The following is a 22,996-nucleotide window of genomic DNA, read 5'->3' as shown; positions in this document are numbered from 1 at the left end:
ATATGTATCAGTAAAAATTAGCAGCTAATCATTAAGTGGTATATACTAAAATCATTTTTTGTCTTGGTATTCGCAATGTTATTCACTGTTCTAATTATGTTTGTGCCTAAAGGTGTTCGATAACTATGCAGTGACTGTGATGATTGGTGGGGAACCTTATACATTAGGATTGTTTGATACTGCTGGACAAGAAGATTATGATAGATTACGACCTCTTAGTTATCCACAGACTGATGTATTTCTTGTCTGTTTCTCTGTTGTTTCACCATCGTCTTTTGAAAATGTAAAAGAAAAGGTAAAAAGTATTTTAAACCATTTTATGATATATAAGTACTCAATTAAAATTTTTTTTATTGCTTATAACATTTGAATAAGTTGTTCTTTCAAACTTAATGGTATAATATGCTGCATCAGTAATACTGCCTTTTTTATTATTATTCAATGTTTTATTTGTGAAGGTTATGCAGTAATATTTTGAAAATTAGAATTCTTCTGATTCTTTATTTTTACAAGTTAATGTTCTTTTTCATCACTGGATAACTACAATGTGATGACTTTAACCACTTTAGTAGTATGGCCTCTATACTTGCTGTCCAGCTATCACCTCTTTAGTTTCATCAACCACCTACAGCAAATTTCCATTAATATAATACTTAACTGTGCTTAGTGCATAACCTTGCACTTAGCAACATTAAACTGGCACTCATAAGATTTACCCATAGGATCAGTTTGGTCTGCAAGGATTATGTATCTAACATGTCCCATATCACCCTATCTGTTTGCAGGTCTTAACCAGCCTCTCCATTAACAACTCCAAAGATACAGATTGGTTTGCAATTGACTCCATCAGTTCTAGCTCACATAATATATAATGGAATTATTTTGCTTCTTTCACTCATTAGGAATTGTGCTCATGTTGAGACTAAGTTAAACAACCAGGTCAGATGTATTGCTGATTTTCTTGCACATTCCTTTAAGTACCTATGATGATATCCCATCCAGTCTCGCTATGTGCATTGAAGCTCATGTAATTAATATCTCTTTGTCTTTTCATCTAGTTCTATTTTAGCTAATGGATCTGGAATCTTATGAATAATGAATCTTACCCATGTTATCATGATGGGTTTCCGAAAAGTAAAGTAACACATTTATTTTCTTTAATAATGGTGAAAGGAAACGAGATAAAACACAGTAGATAGATAGATCTATTAATAACGTTCAAAAAGGCTGCCATTGCAGTGTGGCATTACTGTCACCTCACGGTTAATTACAGTTGCAAGATGGCAGCTACTCTGAGTGTGGTCCAAAATAAGTGTCCTTGAAGTTATTCATTTTTTGCAAGCAAAAGGGGATTTACCAAGTGACATTCACTATGAACTGGTTGCTGTGTATAGTGAAAAGGTGATGTCAAAGAAGCAGGTGTGTTTTTGGCGCAGTGAATTTAAAGCGAGTTGTGGTGACATTGAAGATTGACATTGGGTGGACAGGCCTTCATCAAGTAAAGCATAAAACATTTTTTACATTAAGGGAATTGTTCTTGAAGACCAGTGAGTGAAACTGTGTGAAATTTCACAAGTGGTGAACTTCAGTACGTCCATTGATTATGAAATTGCTCACGATGTCCTAGACTTTTGAAAGGTGTGTCCTCTCACTGGAGTGCCCTGACACTTGTTAGAGGAGCACAAGGTAGCATGCATGTAATCTGCAATACAGCGACAAAGGCAAAGATTTTCTTGCTCACGTAGTCACAGAAGATGAAACGTGGGTTCATCACTTTACCCCAGAGAGCAAACAAGACTCCATGATCTTGAAACATCTACAATCTCCTGTGTGCAAAAAAAAAAAAAAAAAGTTCAAAACTGTTCCCACTGTCTTAAAAAGTCATGGCCATGGTGTTCGTGGATTGTCAAGGTTTTCTGTCGGTGGACTTCTTGCCGAAGGGAGGAACAATCAATGCAGAGTATTACTTTGCAATGTTGGACAAACTGAAAGCCAACATTTGATACAAACAACCAGAATTCCTGACAAGCAGTGTGATTTTGGTGCCTGACAGTGCTACTCCACACAATGCTGCATATACCATTCGTGGGTTGTTGTGCTGTATTAGCACCTTCAGACTTCCCTTTGTTCGGTTCCCCCTTCAAGAAATGCCTTTCCGGAAGGCATTTCACTATGGAAGTTCATCAGGTGGTACAATGTTGGTTAACGGTTGTGGGCACAGACCTCTTCAGTACTGGTATTGATAAACTGATCTATTGTTGGAACAAGTGCATCGATAAATTTGGAGACTTTGTGGAGAAGTGGTACTTGTTCTTATTTCTTGGTGTATAATTTCAACTTCCAACATCCTTGAGAAAAAAAAAGTGTTACATGACTTTTCAGAAACTTCTCGTACTTAATAACTAGGTTATTTCATGTATTCTTTTGTCATATGTAATCTCTAAGACTCCATCCATGGTCATTCTTGCTTTTATTTGCTGCATAATTAAAGAATTTTCTCAGATTTTTGTTGTTCAGCCAACTTCTTTTCATAGTCTGATTTGCCTTCACTATGTCACTTTACTCACTATGTCTGCTTCTCTTCTGACCTGTTCTTTATTGTTCCAGGTCATCACATTTCTCTCCATATTGGTTCCATCTTTTTTTTTTTTTTCCTGGTCTTACTTTAAAATTTGTTCATTAATTTCTCTCCCCCTTCAGTTTATTCTCCTAACTTTGAAGATGTGGTTCGTTATAGCTTCTTTGAGACACCCCTTGACCACTTCCCATGCACTGATGATTCCTCTATCATGCATTTTCTTATATCAAGTCACAGCTTCAAGCTACATTCTTAGTGTATTATAATCATCTTAGTTCCACATATATTCCTCTTTAAAAAAAAAACAAACAAAAAAACTTCCATATTATTATTGCTACCATGCAAATTAAAACTGCATTGGTTCAAGGTATAACGGTTATCTCATTTAGAGTGAAATTCTTGGATGCTTACTAGCTCTGAGTTCCTTCCATCACATGCTGCTCCCTTTCATAAATATCTCTACAGATGAAAATAATAATAATCGCCTCATAATAATAACCCTTCTACCATAAAGTTGATCTGCTATTGCAGTTTAGTCCTTCAAGATATATGTCAGTATTGACACCTCACTATGTATTTTGTCTTAAAAACCTCTGATTCACACCAAATAGCCTCAAGCCCCTTTGCCCTATTAAAGAAAACAGCTGACATAAAGAAGAAACAAAAAGCTGATACTTATTGGATATCTAGACAGTAGAGAGCAAAATAAATTCCAGAAATATTGACCTATTTTGAGAAAAGGGCAAAGTACATGCTCGATTTCTATTTAAGTCAAGGATTAACACCATTTTCTAGCATAATGAGCACAAATTGACATGGAGAGAAGACTAGAAATAAGTCTTTATGACCAACGTTGTTGGTAGTAATGCGAGTGTTGTAAACGTGCGCAAAATGTAAAATAATTTATCAAGTCTATACAATTATATCTCTTCATTGTAATCTCCTGCCATGTTCTGCACCTGTTTCCAAATTTACAGAAGCTGCTGGATACCATCAGCACACTGTTGCCTGTTGATATCAATGATAGTGCAACCTACTACTCGAACCTCTTGCACATTGCAAAATTACAGACATCTGGGGGGGGGGGTCTTTCATTTTGGGGAACAAGTTGAAGTCACAAGAATTCGTATCTGAATACGGAGGATGTTCCAATACTTTCCATTGCCACCTATCCAACATCTCTATCGCCAGTTGTGACACACACACACACACACACACACAAGTGACATTGTACATTGTCATGCAACAAACATGGTGGAGAACCTGTGAAAAAAAATGCGGTTCTTTTCTCCTTAAAGCCAGATGCAAATAGAGCTCCAGAAATCGTCGATAGTACTGTGTGTTAACAGTTTGCCATTGAGGCACAGCATGATGATGAAGAACGACACTTTGAACTTTTTGTCAGTTACTGTCAGCATGAATTTGCTGGGTTCCTGGTGAAGCTTTTTCAGATGGAATGATTCTGAATGATACCATTCATTGGATTTTCTCTTCAGTTCAGGTTCATAAGCCCTTGCCAAGTTTCATCAGTAGTTATGATACAATTCAGGAATGCATCCCCTTCATTTTCATATCGTTCCAGATGGAGGCCAGCTGCCATGTATCTGTGCCATTTTTGCATCTCAGTCAAGTGACGTGGAGCCCAACAAGCTCAAATTTTACATATACTAAGCCTCTCTTTTAGGATTTGTCAAACATTTTGGTGGTTTATACCTGTTTCATGGGCCAGCTGGCATACAGTCCATCACTGATCAACCACGAGGAGTCCCTGAACAAGTTCAACATGTTCATCTGAAATAGCAAGTTGTCCTGTATGTTGATTATCATCCAGGTGATCTCACTTTCTTGAAATTTCAAGAATGCTATTGCCATTCCTTATGTTAGAGGCATTTCTGAAAAAATAGACAGAACACTTCGCAAATACAACATTAAAACCACCTTTAAACCCTCAAATAAGTTAAGACACCTACTCAGTTCTTCTAAAGATCCTCTTCCACACCTAGCACACCCAGGGGTATACAAAATACAATGCACGTGTAACATACCAGACATAGGGGAAACAGGGCGAACTATCCCAATCAGACAAGACGAACACAAATGACACATTAAATACCTCCTTTTTGGTAAAACCGGCCTTTCTGACTACGCACTCCAAAATTGACTGGAAAAATACCATGTCTCTACACCGCACCAAAACCTGGTTTGAGAGAAAATTTAGAGTCACGTGAAATGCTCAACCACAACCCAAATCTCAACAAAAATGATGGCCTAACAATTTTAAGAATGTGGAGGACCCATCTACAACCTGTATAACAACCTAAACTAGCCTTAGAGAAAAATCCCACTACAAGAAGACAACCTGGTGAAGTGTTTGGACCATTCAAGCAACTGAAAGAAATCATTTTATAACATCAGAACTATCCAGAAGAATATTAATACACGAGGACTTTAGCAGTTTATTGTAGTTGTATTTATTTATTTATAATATATATATATATATATATATATATATATATATTTTTTTTTTTTTTAAATTAATTTATTTTATTTTATTATTATTTATTTATTTTTTTATCACTAGAGGTCAGGCTAGGAAAAAGGATTTATTAACTACGTAGATTTAGTTTACCAGTATACAGGGCATGAGCATGTAGCTTGGTTCCTTATACAGTTGTATTCTTCCGATGATGACCTCGATATAGGGGTCGAAAAGTCAAGTTTTATTTTATTAGTAATTAATAAAATAATCTGTTCAACACGTGTGTTTTTGTGACCCTAAATTTACAAATATGAGATCATTAAATTAATGTGTGCTGATTTTCATTGACATATCCCATTTTGATCACCAAAAATTTATAATATAAGTATTTACGAGTGAATGCAGAATTTTTCTCCTGTGTGCTGGTAGTTTTCCCCTCCTTTTGTACATCCTGGAGATCGCTTTGTAGGCTGGAGGTGGATGAATCACTATCTGCATCACAAACACCTTCAATAAGAGATTTCTTAACACCAAAATTAAACAAAGTCCCTTGTTTCTTATTCATATAAAAATTTAAATCTGTAGGCCTATAAAAAATCACGGCACTACGGTTTCAAAACAAGCACTTTCGCCCTTCAATACGAACTTGCGAAGAAAGTACAGTATTACTAGATTTGAAAACCAGATACAGACTACCTTGATCTTCAATTTCAGTGGAAAAAGTTTCTTTATACTTCTTTGCTGATTGGTCTAACATTTGCAAAACAGATGTTATTTTGTTAAGTTTTGAGAACAGAGGATATGCCACCCATTGTTATAATCAGCTTGCAGGCAATTTTTATGACTGGTCATAAACAGCGGTATTCCCAAATTACTTCCATGTTTAAAAATACATGACTCGGTCACTCTGACATCACGGAACACTTATTCACTTTCCACAGAACATATGAGAAATATTTATAAAATTAATAATGGAAAAACTCACGTGAAAAGATTATTTAATGGTATAATTTTTGCCTGTGTGTCACAGGCATCTTCAGTACATTTTAAGCTCAAATTAAACAATAACTGACAATCCCAAAAAGCACCACCTAAGTAGCTAATGTAAGATGACTAAAAAGGTCAATAAAATTTCCTAACTATAAAATATATATATATATATATATATATATATATATATATATATATATATATATACACACAATAAAAAGTTAGGAAAGATTAGCTGATTTATTAAGTACTATCTCGCATAAAGGGGATAGACGTAAATCATTGGATCTGTTTAAGTTTGGAGAGTGAAGTAAAGTTTCACATGTTTCTTTATAAAGCCATGAGGAAATGACTTTTGTGAAGGACTTTTGTCTTTTTCCAATGAATTCTGTCTGTGAAGATGGCATTTCTGCAAGTCCAGACTGTTCAGGTTTAAGGTATTGAATATAAGACTGGTGTTCTTCTAGCCAAATAGAGGTAGATCTTCATGTTTGTCCGAAATAAGACAATCCACAAGAGCAAGGAATCTGGTAGACACCTGGAAAATTAAGATGTGGAAGCTTGTCCTTAGGAGAAGTGAGAAAGGTGGAGATTTTTTATAACGGTCGAAAGGCAACAAAAATATTCAGTGGTTTTAAAACTTTTGCTATACATTCACTAATGCCTTGTACATAAGGGATAGGAATGGGCATTATTTCTTCTGTATTTGAAAAGCAAGACATATTAAAATTATTCAAAGCTCCTTTGATGAAGGAATTCTTATATCTATTAGATAGAAAGGAAGCAATAATATATTGCAGTTCTTTCTGTAAAAGATCGTCTGAAGAACAAAAGGAGTGGGCCTGATGAACCAGTATTTTAATAGTTCCTGCCTTTTGACTGGGGTGGTGATGAGATTCAGCATGGACATAATGGCCGTATAATGAGTCTTCTTTCTATAGACTGAGAAATGTAGGTTACCATCTGGTTGGCGAAGAATTAGAAGATCTGCTTGAAATGTGGAAAGACAGCAGGAGTAGATGATATTCGACCAGAAATGCTGAAGTATGGTGGTATAAGAGTCTTGCAGTGGCTGCACTGCATAGTTCAGAAAGCCTGGACAGAGGGACGAATTCCCGATGATTGGAGTAGAGCTCTCATAGTACCCATATATAAAAAGGGAAATAAAACAATGTGAGAATTACAGAGGTATTTCCTACTGAGTGTTCCTGGCAAGATCTATGCAAGTATACTTGAGAAACGGTTGAGAAGAATTGTGGAAGAAAAGCTTGGTGAAGAACAAGCTGGATTCAGGCCAAATAGAGGCTGTCAGGATCAGATTTTCACTTTACGACAAAAAGTGGAGAAATCATGGGAATATAACAAAGATCTGCATTTAAGTTTTGTTGATTTGGAAAAGGCATATGACAAGGTGCCAAGAGAGAAACTATTCAATACGCTGCAGTTATATGGTGTCAATGGGGCATTATATCAAGCAATACTTAGTCTTTATTTGAGTTGTAAGTCAGCAGTTAGAATTGAAGGAAGTACAGGAAGATGGTTTAATGTCAAATATGGTGTGAGACAAGGATGTACATTATCCCCTCTGTTATTCATTATCTATATGGATCACATTATGAAGGAAAGTGGTATTAAACATGATATCAAAATTGGAGATGTTAATGTCAGCTCTTTGCTTTATGCGGATGACGTTATACTTCTAAATAAATCCGCTACAAGTCTGCAAGATTCTCTGATTAAATTGAATAGCTGTTGTAATAGATATGGTATGAAGGTCAGCAATAAAAAGATAAAGACAATGATAATAGTCAGAATCATTGAAAATGTCAACTGTGTTGTGAATGGAGAACCTGTGGAACAAATAAAACATTTCAGCTACTTAGGCACGATTTTTAGTGAAGATGGTAAATTAAATATAGAAATTATTCTTGTTGAGAAGATTATACACTGGTTAAACATGATAACTAATAATTAAGGAATTGACAGCGTACACTAGAAATATAAATTAAATAAACTTTAATATATGCTTTCCGATATTTCGGCAAACGTCACGTTGCCATCTTCTTGGGAACTTAATACAAAGACACGTGCACAAAAGTACTACATAACAGCAAATGAGAACTGAAGCTAGGAAGCTAACGTTTTCCTAAAGTCCTGGCGGGCTATATTGGTAGTTCTTGGCCTTTGGGCTGAAGTTCTTCTGATAAATGTTTCCCAAATTATTAGTTATCATATAAATATAGAAATAGACAACAGAATCAGCAAAGCTGGTATGGTAGGAAGTCAATTGAATAAATTCATATTGAATAAGAGAGAAATTAGCCGGAACACTAAATTAGCTGTATACAAGACAGTGTTCAAACCAGTTTTAACTTATGGATCTGAGAGCTGGGTCAGAAGTAAAACACTTGACCAAAGACTAGAGACCGCAGATATGAGAGTCCTGAGAAAGATTAGAGGCGTGAACAGATGGCATCAATGGCAATATTATATTAAAAATGAGGATATTAGGAAAGAACTTGACATTGCCAACATCCAGGAATGCGTTAGCAGAGCTAATCTCAGGTGGTATGGTCACTTAAACAGAATGGGCGAAGAAAGATTAGCAAAACAAGTGTTCTCTGCCAGGTTGGCAGCAAAATGACCCAGAGGAAGACCAAGATATAGGTGGAAATGCTATGGTACAAAGTGCCTTAGACGATAGAAATAAAAGATCTGGTAATGTTGGAGTCTTGACAAGTAACTGACTGATTTGGAGGAAAATTGTAGATAGGAAGTTAGTAATGATGTAATTTTTTTCATGTAGTACTATCATATCCTGTACACCCATTGAGGGTACATGGCAGGAATTTGATGATGATGATGAAAAAGGCTAACTGCTTATTTGATTCTACTTCTAGAGTAAACTGGATCCTTGGATGAAGTGCATTTAACTTAGAGAGAAATTGTTGAAGTTCATCAAAGGAACCATTCCATATAGCAAAAATGTCATCGACATATCTGAACCAATGAGTAGGTCTTTCAGATATGTTGTTAAAGATACGTTGTTAGAAATCTTCCATAAAAAAGTTGGAGATAGCAGGAGAAAGAGGATTGCCCATTGCTGTTCTTTCAATTTGTTGATACAACTTATTTTTAAAGGAAAAATAACCAGAATGTATTACAAAATCAAATATTTTTACAATGTCTGAAGGAAATTCTTGTTGCAGTAATTCAATGCCTTCAGATAAAGGAACATTTGTAAATAAAGAGACATCTAAACTGATCAAACTGATCATGATATCTGAAACGTCCAAATGAAGATTTGAAATTTTATTTTTGAAATCCAAAGTAATTTTTATATAAGTATCAGTTCTTCTAGTTGAAGAAGTGAGTCAATTTGATAAAAATTTTGTAAGTGGGACAACCTATACAATCTACAACTGGCCTCAACAGAATGCCTGGTTTATGAACTTTCGGAAGACCATACAATCTAGATGGACGACTGAAGAAGGTTTTAAGTTTTTTCTTTTGATCTTCATCCCATGTAGATACATTATCTATGAGAGAATTAAGTCTCTTCAGTTGACTCCTGGAGGGATCTGATGTAAGAGGCCTATAAGTTGAATAGTCGTGGAGTAATAGAAACATTTTTCTTTCATATTCCTTCCTCTTGAATAACTACAGCCTTCCCTTTGTCAGCTTTTGTAATAATTAAATTATTATTATTATTCAATGATTTCAAGGGTTGGTGTTAAGAAGAATTTTTGCACATTCAAAACATAACCTGTTGGCTGTTTCTTGGGATAAGGATCGAATACCTCTGTCTGTGTTATGAAAAAAATCCATCAGAGGCACCTTATTAGGCTCAATGGCGAAATCATGTCCTTTTGATAAAACAAAACGTTTACTGTCTGTTAGTGGACGTCCACTAACAGACAAAAAATGAGAAATTACGTTAGCACACACATTGAGACTGGAAACTTGTGCATAAATTGGTTTTCATGTACATATGGGCCTGGCAAAAATTAGAGGAAACATTGCTGATAATGATATAAAATAAATCGAATGATATTCAGGATTCTTTAACTCAACTGGAGTACTGATATAACAAATTTGGTACAAAAATGAGCAATAACTAGACAAAAACCGTGAAAATAAGCAGGAACATGGGAAAACATTACTCTCATTCTTTGTGAAGGACTTGTGAAATAAGTAAAATAGTTCAGGTATTTCACAAATTTTTAGTAAAGATAATTAGATTAAATATGGAAATAGACAACAGAATAAGCATAGCTGGTATGGTAAAGGAGACAATTGAATAAATTTTTATGGAATAAGAGAGCCAAAAACATTGAAAACTTGATATACAAGATATTGTTCAAATCAATTTTAAACATATAAATGTTGATATTTGGGTTAGAATTAAAGCACTTAAAGACTAAAGACAACAAATGAGTTTTAAGGAAAATTAGGAGAGTGAACAGAATGATGTCAGTGGTGGAATCATTTGAAAAATGAAGATATTAGGAAGGAGCTTGATATTGTTAATACCCAGTGTGTGAAAAGGGCTAATCTAAATGTGTATAGTAACTTTATAGCAGGTTCTTGACAAGCCGATAGAAAAAAAGAACCTAAAAGAAGGATATCAAGATCTGTCTGGTTTAATGTAGTTAAAGTGTCTTAGAAGACTGAAATATAAGATCTGACAGTATTGGAGTCCTAACAAACAGTAGATTAATTTGGAGGAAAATTGTTGATAGGAGGTTAATGTTGTAAACTTGATCATAAGTACTATTGTAGTATGCTGCACACTGCTTCAGGGTTACATAACAAGAATTTGGTGATAAGATTTCAAGTAAGCTTAGCCAATTTTTTTACAACGCAATACACATGATGGGGTTCAAGAAGTGTTTGTCACATATGGTGTGTCACACATACATTATTTTATTGCAGGTAACATTTAGTAATAGTATTACAGAAACACATAATTGGGAACAGTTTTTACATCATGTTCTTGACTAATTTAGACTGTGTGCGGATTAGCAAAGGCATACTTTTTTATGTTCTAAAAGTATATCTTTGATGGTCATGCATTACAAGGCTTTCTTTAAATAACAAGACTTGTTTCCGTTATATAATCAAATTTCAGTTAAGTTTGTTTATCACCCTATCATGTTAACACCAAGATATGTCATATTGATCTTGACATGCAGCAACAATTTAAATCAAAATAACACATTTTTTTGTCTTTATATGGATTGACACAAAAAGAAAATTATACTGTTTTCCCCACAAGATTTAAAAAATATATTCCTGTTTGAATCTGTAAAACAGCTTAATAATTATTATTATTATTGTACTGGCACCTCCATGGAGTCCGAAGACTCGTCGCAGCAGACCCAAACTATCCATATAATCTATCATACTTCTCCTTGAACCCATTAACAGATAAAGCACTCACAACTGACTCTGGCATCCCATTCCACTTGTTCACAACTCTTCAAGCAAAATATCTAGTCCTCACACTCCTACTAACCACACTTTTATTCAACTTCCAGGGATGACCCCTTGTTCTGGATCCTCCAGCCAAGTGTTGAAACATTTCCCCTGCATCAATCCTATTTATTTGTTCTTATGGCAAAAGCAGCTACAGGTCAATGTCCAGACCAGAAAGCCAATCCAGGGCCTCATCTGTCACCTCATGGATGTCCTGGAGGCCACCACCATGAAATTGGCTCCTTGGGCAGTCATTCACAATATGAGTGATTGTCTAGGCTACAGGGTCACAATAAGGGTGGTCTGATAGTCTCCATTTATACAGTAGGTAGCCACATCCACCTTGGTTAGTTCTGAGCCTGTTGACAGACGACCAAATCTTCCTAGGAAGGGCAAAACCAGGCTGTGGAGCACAGGGATCTTCAACCAGGAAACCATTTGTTGGACCAGTGTTCTCTCCACTGCTGCCTTACCATCTGTTGATGGTAAGGCAGCTGAAGAGAGTTCGTCCATGGACCAGAAAGGGTTTCGTGATTTTAGGCGGATTTATGAGAGTGGTGCAGGGACAGGAGCGGATTTCTCATTGCTTTATTAAATACTTTAATCGAGGCTTGTCTTCGTATATTTGGTGGAGCAATGTTAGATAGGACAGGCAGCCAGGGGAGAGAGGTGCTTCTCAGTGTCCCACTAATTGTGCTCATAGTAGAGTTTAACTGGGTGTCTATAATGTTAGCGCCTGCACTTCATTCCCAGAGAGGGGCACAGTATTCTGCTGCAGAGAATAAGAGGGCTAATGCAGATGACCTTAAGACATCAGCACCACAACCCCAGGTTGTTCCAGCAAGCCGTGAGATAATATTATTTCTTGTTTTAACTTTGTTGGACAGGTTGGTGATGTGCCTTTTATAGATTAGGCTTCTGTCCAGCTCATTCCAAGATATTTCGGGTGAGGCTTATGTTCTACCATTTTGTCACAGAAAAAGAGGTTGAGGTGTCGATTCGCCTCTGCATTGTTCAGGTGGAATGCTGTGGACACAGTTTTTGTTTGATTTGGCTTCAAGTACCATTGCTTGAGGTACACCTCTAGGATATTCAGGTCTGTGTTCAAGGTTGTTTCCAGGTTGGCAAAGGAGGTAGACTGGTTTAGGATAGTGAGATTATTGGAGATCATCAATCCTATAAAACCGTTTAAGTAACCTAAATGTTTCTATCATATCCTCTTTTTTCTCCTATCAACCAACTTCTACAGTCCACACACACACACCCTCAATCTGTCTTCATAGGGAACGTTCCTTCTGAATCTTCTCCACTTCATCCCCAAGAAAAAGAGGAATAACTTCCTTATTTCTATTTGTTAATGTGTTCTTCAATAGCCAAGTAATCTTATGGACTACCTTAGCAATTTGTCTTCTAAACTTTAACTCTGTCTACCACTGCCCCCTAAATCTCTAGCTTCATCTATTTCCTAGAGTACAGTAGCATCAATGTGATACACAGCTTGTAATCTATTTATCCCAAAATGCATAACTTCACATTTCTCTACATTAAATGGATACCCATTATCTTTTGCTCATACTGACAAGCTATTTAAATCATCCTGAAAACTCTCCACATTGCCTTGATTAACTATTACTCTACCTAATTTTGCATCATAGCAAACAACTGAATATTTCCTTTCAGGTTATTTCCTATATTATTTATGTACAAATTAAACAGCAATGGTCCTATCTCTGAACCTTGTGGAACACCACTAGTCACCTGCTTTTGCCTTGATTCTTCCTCTCCATATACCACTTTTTGATATCTCTCCATCAGCCACCCTCTTAACCACTTAACCAGCATCATATCCATCCCCATTTGTTCTACTTTGTATAACAGTTCCATCTGATATTTTGTCAAATGCCTTTGCAAAATCCAGCAGAATCATTGTATAACCATTTTCTTTATCCAACTCTTCTGTTACCCTATTATAAAAAGATCATAAATTGGTAAGGCATGACTGATCCTTCACAAAGCCATGTTATCCCTCATACAGTATTATATTTTTATCCCCCCCCCCATTCTTGAATTCTCTTTTTAAACAATTTTTCCAGTACTTTTACATGATGTCTGAGATACTGATTGGTTTATAATTTGCTACTGCAATCTTAGAACCTCCCTCATGCAAGGGAATTATATTTTGCTCTATTTTCACTTCCTTGGAACTCTACCAGAGCTGAGACTTAAACAGCCTATGCACATTCTCTCAAAACCCAAGCTGATATCCTATCTAATCCCACAACTGTATTTACACGGTGATTCTGCAATATGGTAAGAACCTCCAGTTCATCTACCTCTGTTCCTTCATGAGTGTCTATCCCATGTGCTAAAGCAATAACCTCACTAGGATTATATAACTTTGCAAAGTGGTCTCAGTAACTAGACTATTTTATCTGCTTTTGTCACTTCATGACCATCATCGCTCATTAAGGTTAATCTTCCATAGTCATTCTTCCTCTTACTTTTCACGTAATGAAAGAACTCTTTGGGACTCCCTTTGTCCTGCTTGGCTAGATTTGTCTCATAATCTGATTTTGCCTTCCTTGCCATGCTGGTCATCTTTCTTGCTTGAGCCTTGTACTGTTCGTGAGTTTGCTGGTCACCTTTCTCTTTATGTACCTTCTGCAGCTTGTATTCAATGATATTAGTCATCCATCTTATCCTAGGTATACAATTTAATACTGCATCCTCTAGATGACCCTTAAATATATGCCATGCACTACTAACTTCCTTACTCTGCACTGTTTTATGCCATGGTGCAGATTTAAGCTTCTTCCTAAGTATGTCATAATCACTTGCCTCGTAGTTCCACAAATACCCTTTCTTAATAGAATATTCTTCATGTTTTACAATCTTCCAAATCAAGACCGCTTGGTCACTTTCACCAATTGAAGGCAGTGTGATCACCTTGGTTATGGATAGCTTTTCTGATCCTGTGACCAGGTCCAGTGCTCTCCCATCCCTTGTCCTCTCCATCACATGCTGCCTTAAGTAATTATCTCTTAGCAGGTGTATAAATTCTATTTCCTTCCTGCCATGTGATCTTTCTTCCTTCCAGTCTATATCTGCATAGTTAAGTCCCCCATAATAATCACCCGACCTGAACTCATTGTGCTAATTTGGCGATGCATGTCTTCCAGATCATCTATGGAACTCCCTGGCTTATAGCAGCAACCAATTGTATATTTTGTCTTACTGTACTGGCCTAAATCTCACACCAGATAGCTTCAAATGAACAGCCATCCTCCCACCTTGGCTGCCAATTCATCTGCTATCATCAGTAATACTCCTCCTCCCATCTTATCTTCTCTATCTTCCCTGAAAATACTAACCTATCAAATTGAATCCCTGTACATCATCTGCTGTTAGTCAAGTCTCACTAATGCCTATAACTTTTGGTAAGGGTTGCACTAATGCATCAAACTCCTCCCTCTTGTTCCTGATACTTCTGGCATTAGTATGTAGAAACTGCAGCATCCATTTCGTCCACCACCCACCTTTACTTTCTAAATTGTGATTACCTTATTCAATATTTTTGCTTGATAGACTAAATTCCTCACTTGCTTTCACCCTAATTTCTTGTTTTCCTGAATTTACACTTCAGCATGCTTGGTGAACAAAGCACTCTCCAGACACCTAACACCACAACTATTTACATGCAGTCCATCAGATTTGTACAAATCCTTCTTTCTCTCAAACAGCGACCACAAATTCTATGTCATTCCTTCTGCACAACCCACGTATAGGCTCATTAGCTAAAAATGTCCTCCTCCTCATTTTGCCTCTATCATAGCATAGTAGGAGACTTACAATCTTCACCTTCTCACTCTTCAGTTTTGCTTCTTCTAAAAACTCCTTTTCATCCTTCATAGAGTACTTCTTGCCCCTCAAATCATAGTAGCAATCTCTATATCAGTACTCTGTTAGAGAAAATGGTTAAGAAGAATGTGAGAGGGGGGGATCTGTTGACATTAACAGCTATTGGAGAAAATGCAGTGGTCATTTAAAGAATGGGAAATAGACCACACAAGTTCCTGGCAAATAAGTCGGCTTGTACTCTTAGAGACAAATGCAAGAAAGCTAAACAGTGTGTAAAACTAGCTAAACAAAAGTCATGGGAGGACTTTGGTAAGCACATAGAAAATAAATATCAAGAAGGTGGCAAAATATTCTGGAGGTTGTTGAAGAATAGGAATGGAGGAAAGAGTGCTGTAAAATGAGTTAGAGATGATAAAGGTGACATGAAAACGGGAGAAAAAGATACCCTTGAAGTATGGAGTAATTACTTTGAAAATTTGCTAAATGAAACAAGCAGTGATGACAGCACTGTGATAAAAAAAAAAAACACTGACCAGGCATGCAGTCAGGAATAACATATCCATACTTGAAGTAGAAAAAGCCATCAAAGGCTTGAAATGTGGAAAGGCAGGAGGAGTAGATGACCAGAAATGCTGAAGTATGGTGGTATAAAAGTCTTACAGTGGCTGCACTGCATAGTTCAGAAAGCCTGGACAGAGGGACGAATTCCCGTTGATTGGAGTATAGCTCGCATAGTACCCATATATAAAAAGGGAAATAAAACTGAATGTGAGAATTACAGAGGTATTTCCCTACAGAGTGTTCCTGGCAAGATCTATGCAAGTATACTTGAGAAACGGTTGAGAAGAATTGTGGAAGAAAAGCTGGGTGAAGAACAAGCTGGATTCAGGCCAAATAGAGGCTGTCAGGATCAGATCTTCACTTTACGACAAAAAGTGGAGAAATCATGGGAATATAACAAAGATCTGTATTTAAGTTTTGTCGATTTGGAAAAGGCATATGACAAGGTGCCAAGAGAGAAACTATTCAATACGCTGCAGTTATATGGTGTCAATGGGGCATTATATCAAGCAATACTTAGTCTTTATTTGAGTTGTAAGTCAGCAGTTAGAATTGAAGGAAGTACAGGAAGATGGTTTAATGTTAAAACTGGTGTGAGATAAGGATGTACATTATCCCCTCTGTTATTCATAATCTATATGTATCACATTATGAAGGAAAGTGGTATTAAACATGATAACAAAATTGGAGATGTTAATGTCAGCTCTTTGCTTTATGCGGACGGATGATGTTATACTTCTAAATAAATCAGCTACAAGTCTGCAAGATTCTCTGACCAAATTAAATAACTGTTGTAATAGATATGGTATGAAGGTCAGCATTAAAAAGACAAAGACAATGAAAATAGGTAGAATTGTTGAAAATGTCAACTGTGTTGTGAATGCTGAAATGTTTTACCTGTGGAACAAGTAAAACATTTCAGCTACTTAGGCACGATTTTTACTGAAGATGGTAAAATAAATATAGAAATAGACAACAGAATCAGCAAAGCTGGTATGGTGGGAAGTCAATTGAATAAATTCATATGGAATAAGAGAGAAATTAGTCAGAACACTAAATTAGCTGTTCAAGCCAGTTTTAACTTATGGATCTGAGAGCTGGGTCAGAAGTAAAACACTTGACCAAAGACTACACAGATATGAGAGTCCTGAGAAAGATTAGAGGCATGAACCGATGGCAATAACATTAAAAATCAGGATATTAGGAAAGAACTTGACATTGTCAGCATTCGGGAATGCATTACCAGAGCTAATCTCAGGTGGTATGGTCACTTAAACAGAATGGGCGAGGAAAGATTAGCAAAACAAGTGTTCTCTGCCAAGTTGGCAGGAAAACGACCAGAGGAAGACCAAGATATAGGTGGATTGATACGGTACAAAGTGCCTTAGATGATAGAAATATAAGATCTGGTAATGTTGGAGTCTTGACAAGTAACAGACTGATTTGGAGATAGGAATTGTAGATAGGAAGTTAGTAATGATGTAAATTTTTCATGTAGTACTATCATATCCTGTACTCCTCTTGAGGGTACATGGCAGGAATTTGATGATGATTAACTGAAATTTGTTTATTTTTGTTACACATCAAAAATTAAGTTATTAACTGATAGTCTTATTAGCAGTTATATTGTGCAAAACATGACAATATTCTTTGTTACATAACAGCAAGGAAATCCAAGATAATTGTCAAATGTATGGTATTTGTCATGAAATCATCTCATTGAAGAGATGAAAAAGTAAGTGCATTTATATTACATTGAAAAGGTAAGAAGGAATTGCTCTGAAGGGTCATTTGACAAGAGATGTAAGGATAGAAAGTTTTTTCACTTGGTTATAAATTACTTTTAAAATTGCTGAGAATTGATATTCTTGTTTAATCCTTTATCCAAGCATAAGTAAAGTATGCACATGAAATTACTTCAGAACCAGGCTACTTGTATATAGAAGCTAATGACTTCACATTAATTTCCTTAATGTCCCACAATTCAAAGCATACATCATTTCAGGTATTTATAATGCTATGCATTATGGGAAGGGCCACTAATTGTGAAAAAACTTCACGTGAAAACTTTGCTTACACTTGGATAAAGAATTAAATTGAATATAATTTCTTGGCATTTTTGAACCATGTGAAAAAGCTTTTTATAACTGCTCTAATCCAGAGTATGTTAATAATACAGGGCACACTTTTTCATTACTTGTATATGGAATATATATGACTTCTGCATTACTTCAACCTTGGTATATCGTCTTGGTCTGGCTCCCATTGATGAGACCTCAATAAAGGTAGAAACTGGTCTGAGTGGCCTTTCCCACAATGCATAGCAAATTATATATTATGGGATACTAAGGCAATTAATGTGGTCATTAGCGTCTATATATAAGTAGCCTAGTCATGAAGAAACTTGACATGCAAATTTGTTTGCTTATACTTGGATAAAGGATTAAACATAAATGCGATTTCTTGGCATTTTTAAATTTAGATGTAGAGATAATTTCATTCCTAGTTGTTTTAGGGTAATTCTCATATTAATAAAAAATGATTCTCCTCTAATACTAAATCTATATATGCAAAGGCCCACATTCACTCTTAAGAGAATGTACCAGCAGGTGTGATAAAAGTTGAACATAACTTGGTATTGCACTTTGTTAGTATCCCACAATTCAAAGCACACATCCTTTTAGGTATGTATAATGCTGTGCATTATGGGAAGGGCCACTAATTAACTAATTAACAAATGCAATAGATGCAGGAGCTGAAATATACTCATCAACATGCCTATCAATAAAGGTAGTAGTCAAGCTAACAAGTTGTATTAAAAAAGAGAACTGATTGAAAAGTTTAATCCTCTTCTACAACATGATTACAAATGGAAATTTAACTACCCACAAAAAATAAATAAATAAAATAATAATTTTAATCATCAACTAAATTAAGATGAAAATCTGTTTTGGTAAAAGGCTTTACTTTGATTATAATGTCTCAGTTTACCAGAATGGATATCATAGATTGAAAAATGCTATAATACTTCCAAATACTACCATTCCCCTCTTTAAGAAAGTAAAAAAAAAAAAAAAACTATGGAAAGGAAAAAAATTTTGACAACAGAAATAACAGATCATTATTTTGAAAATGGATCAGCAGACGCTGCCGTGTTTTTGAATATGATTATGGAACAAAAAGAAAAAAAATCACAGCTCTGTTATTCTTCCACTTATTTGGTATTGTGTAAACCTTATGGATTTAAATCATAAAAAGGTGAATGGCTTTAAATTGTATTCCTAACTGTTAATTTTTTTTTTTATATATAACTCTGTTCCTCTCCTTAACTCTATCAGTGTGTGTTATCAAAGTCATACATCTACAAGTCATACACATCAGTTCTGTCAGATGGTATGAGTTCTCTTGCTTATCTGTTATCAAAACAATTGTTATCCTAAAAAAAAAAAAAATTAAGTATGCCTTATAAACCTAATGAGCCATATCATTTCATCTTGAGCAGGATTTCTATGTGATTCAAATCCACTTTGGAACTGAGGGGAAGATTACTATTAACAAAAATATTTCATATCTAGTTTAAAAACTTTTAGGTCAGAGTTGGAAATATCTCCTTTGGATATTTTGCTTAATCTAGATGAGATATCACTGACCTAGTTAAAGCTCTGTCACATTGAAAAATCTGTTCCTGTTGAACAAGTGCAACTTTATAAATTCATCTGTCTTCATATATATATACATATATATTTATTTATTTATTTTTTTTTTTTTCCAAATGGACAAAATATGCAGCCAACAATGCCTGTCTCTATCCAAAATTCTAGTTTGTTTGTGGATATGTTTATAGAAGCAGCTCTAACTTCTTTGCTTGTCAGTATAAACTTGACCAGGAGATTGAACATACAGATATGGTTAGTTCTCTTTCTCCAACACCAGTTATTTCATGGAATGATTTCAGCAGTGCTTACTAGATGTATATGGTTCACTATTGAAACAGATGATCATCGGATTGCCTTTTTAACATTTTTCTGTTTCATTCAACCAGTTGGTAGCTTACACTTCCCTGCTTTTTTAACTACCCATGACTTTACATTTATGCTCCTTCACATCATCCTTGTCAAAAATCTGATACCATTAAGACCCTTGTAGATCACTTACTCTTTGTGCTTTACTGAAGCTCTTCTGTCAAGAAATTAATTATATTAGTCCACTTTCTTTATTTACTAATGGCCTCAGCAAGTCTTATATTAATTTTGTCAAAGTTATTAAGAATTATAAGGTTTCCTTGTCAGTTGCCTTCCAAGAAGTGGTCCATCATATTACCATTCCTTATGTTAGGACATTTCTGAAGTAATAGCAAATTGCTTAGAGCCTTTGAGTGTCCTTCTTCCTTATTTAAAATGTTTTTTTGGTTTTGCAAAGGATAAACTTTTGCCTGTAGCCCATCAAATACCATGCCAATGGTAGGCAATCACTTTGGCAGAACAGGTAGATTAGCAGCTGTTTATTGCGATGAACATATCAGTTACACTAAATATCATGAGCTGGAATAATCTGAACTAACAGAACATGCCATGTTTACCAAACATCACATCCTTTGGAAAAAGATTAAGGTCCTTGACAAAAGCAATTTTTCTTATGGAATGTTTATACAAAGAAATTTGTGAAACCCTGTTTCTGCTTCCAAAAGCTAGTCCTTCTGTAGGATATAGTTCTTCTCCATGTGTTCTGTAGTCAATAGTTTGTTTTTGTTTTGTTTTCTTAAATTAATATATTTGTTTCAATTTGTGCAGTTAGGATCTTAGTGTATTTTAGACCATGCCACTCATGTCTTACATGTAAGTTATGTGTTTTTTGGTATCATTAATTTTACAGGATTGAGAATGTGTGGACTACAGACATACAGTGAAAAGTAACAATTATTTGTGGTCACATGATTGTTTGAATATCAAGAAAAGTGTTTTTTAAAACCATTAACAAAAAAAAAGTTGTTTGTTCCTTAATTTATATGTAATTTAATTTTGCATTCCTATCGGCATTTGTTGGTGTGGTTGATAAAGTGGATACTGTTTCTGCTTTTCACCCATGGTATAGATTTAAGCTTCGCTATGACATGAATATTTGTAAATACATTTAGGTAGCAGATTTTTTTTGTTAAATGTGAAATCACTCTACTTATTGGAGGCCTGGCATGGCTTGAAAAGTATAATTTTTCTCCAGAGCAGGGTTTCTAGAAGATTATCTAGTGCTTAGCCCACTCAATGCTAAGGCCTATAATATATCCACAAGCTTTTGCAAATGTGATTAACATTTTTTTTTAAGTAAATTCAAATGCATAATCCATATTTTGTAGCTTAGAATCAAAACATTGAATTTTGAATATGTTAAACGATATATTTTATGTTTGTTTCAGTGGGTACCAGAAATAACTCATCACTGTCAGAAAACCCCATTCCTATTAGTGGGCACACAAATTGACTTGAGAGATGATGCTTCAACTATTGAAAAATTAGCCAAAAATAAACAGAAGCCTATAACTTATGAACAAGGGGAAAAGTTGGCTAAGGAGCTAAAAGCTGTCAAATATGTTGAATGTTCAGCTTTAACTCAGGTAAAATAATTTTTTATAGAAATAAAATTCATCTTATAAAAAATTATGAGGATTGTTAAAATCAAAATTTACAGAAATTTTGAAATTTTTGTATGTTATTTTTAACATCTTTCTTCATGAAATATATAGATAACATGATAGGTCACCATTAGGGTTTTGTTTTTATGCATGTTTGTGTAAAATAACCAAACTGATTATTTTGCAGAATGCTTTTAGTTTGTATATAGTTACAATGCGATTGTTGCTTATTATGTTTGCAAAAAAGAGGGGATATGATAAAAACATTTAAGTTACTTAAAAGATTTTATAGGGTTGATGCAAGGAAAATGTGTTAGAACTTGGCTAGAGGGCACAGAAGAAAAGGTCATCTCTGGAAGTGGGGTTTGTTAGGGGGGGGGTGCTAGATTTTTTGCTTGGAGAGTGTTGAATGAATGGAATGGGTTGCTAGTGTCAGTTGTAAGTGGTCTGTTAATAATTATTATATTACTATGAATGATTGATACTGTTAGAAATGCCAATTTTTAACTTCGTTAATATTTGTCATTTGAATTATTTGACAAGCATCTTTTGCTAACATTTTTAATTACCTGCTTGAATCAAAAATTGATCAGCATGAGTGAGACCTGGCTGACAGGTTATCCTTACATATATAGAACGTGATGGTTACAATGAAATCAGAGAGGACAAATAAGATAAAGGGTGAGTGAATATTGCTAATGCTTGCAAAGGAGTTAAAATCAACTGAAATGGAGATCTCATAAGGCAGTAGTATGTGTGAGGTACAGGCAGAGTTCAAGACTGTTTATTGTGAAGTAGATATTGACAGGACAAAATATGTAACTGCATGTTTGATATAGGCCACTTCAGTCCTCTTCAGATGAACTGCATAGACAGATAAACTTTATAGATACAAGTAGGGACTGTCTTGGAGAGGAGGGGAGGGAGAAAGCATGCAAGATAGGGGAAAGAATTTATAGTATTATTGAGAGATAACTACTACCTTAAGCAGCAAGTGATGGATAAAACTAAGTTTGCAAGAATTTTGGATATACGAGTTAAACTTGTATTTAAAGCATCTGGGAATCTCTGTATATTGTTTTGTCCCCATTTGGAGAGTGATTATACAGTTTTAACTTTGGTGAAGGCAGATCATGTAAGAACTTTTGAATAAAAAGGAATATATGTGAAACTGTAAGGCAGGTGATTGACCAAGAAGGCAGCTTGAAAAATTGTTGTAGAGGTATCAGTCCTTGGGAAGTACTCGAAGAATGTCTGAAAGAATCGTCTTGCTGAATGAATCACATTTGGAGTTAAATTGGTGAATAGGATTTTGAAGCAAGTACTGCACACAAAGGAATGAATCTAATATCGAGAAAAATTTGATGAGGCCCAGGAGCAATACTCTCTCTCTCACAACACACACATTTATTAAAACAAGCTAGTG

The 22,996-nt window shown here is 35.3% G+C and overlaps 1 protein-coding gene across 2 annotated transcripts in view; it reads left to right on the top strand.

Moving 5' to 3' along the window:
* The window catches only part of Cdc42 (Cell division cycle 42), an 80,267-nt gene that overhangs the window by 37,562 nt on the left and 19,709 nt on the right, over positions 1-22,996 (top strand). For both annotated transcript variants that reach the window (XM_090403133.1, XM_090403134.1), the window contains exons 3-4: positions 113-295; positions 21,355-21,552. In XM_090403133.1, the coding sequence (XP_090259259.1) occupies positions 113-295; positions 21,355-21,552 (381 nt within the window). The remainder of the gene's footprint in view (positions 1-112; positions 296-21,354; positions 21,553-22,996) is intronic.

This window comes from Typopeltis vanoorti, chromosome 13 (genome assembly GCF_054136105.1).
Source record: "Typopeltis vanoorti isolate ZY-2024b chromosome 13, IOZ_Tvanoo_1.0, whole genome shotgun sequence".
NCBI classification, from domain to species: Eukaryota; Metazoa; Arthropoda; class Arachnida; order Uropygi; family Thelyphonidae; genus Typopeltis; species Typopeltis vanoorti.
The sequence above is the reverse complement of the archived record's forward strand: the minus strand, read 5'-3'. Positions and strand labels throughout refer to the sequence as shown.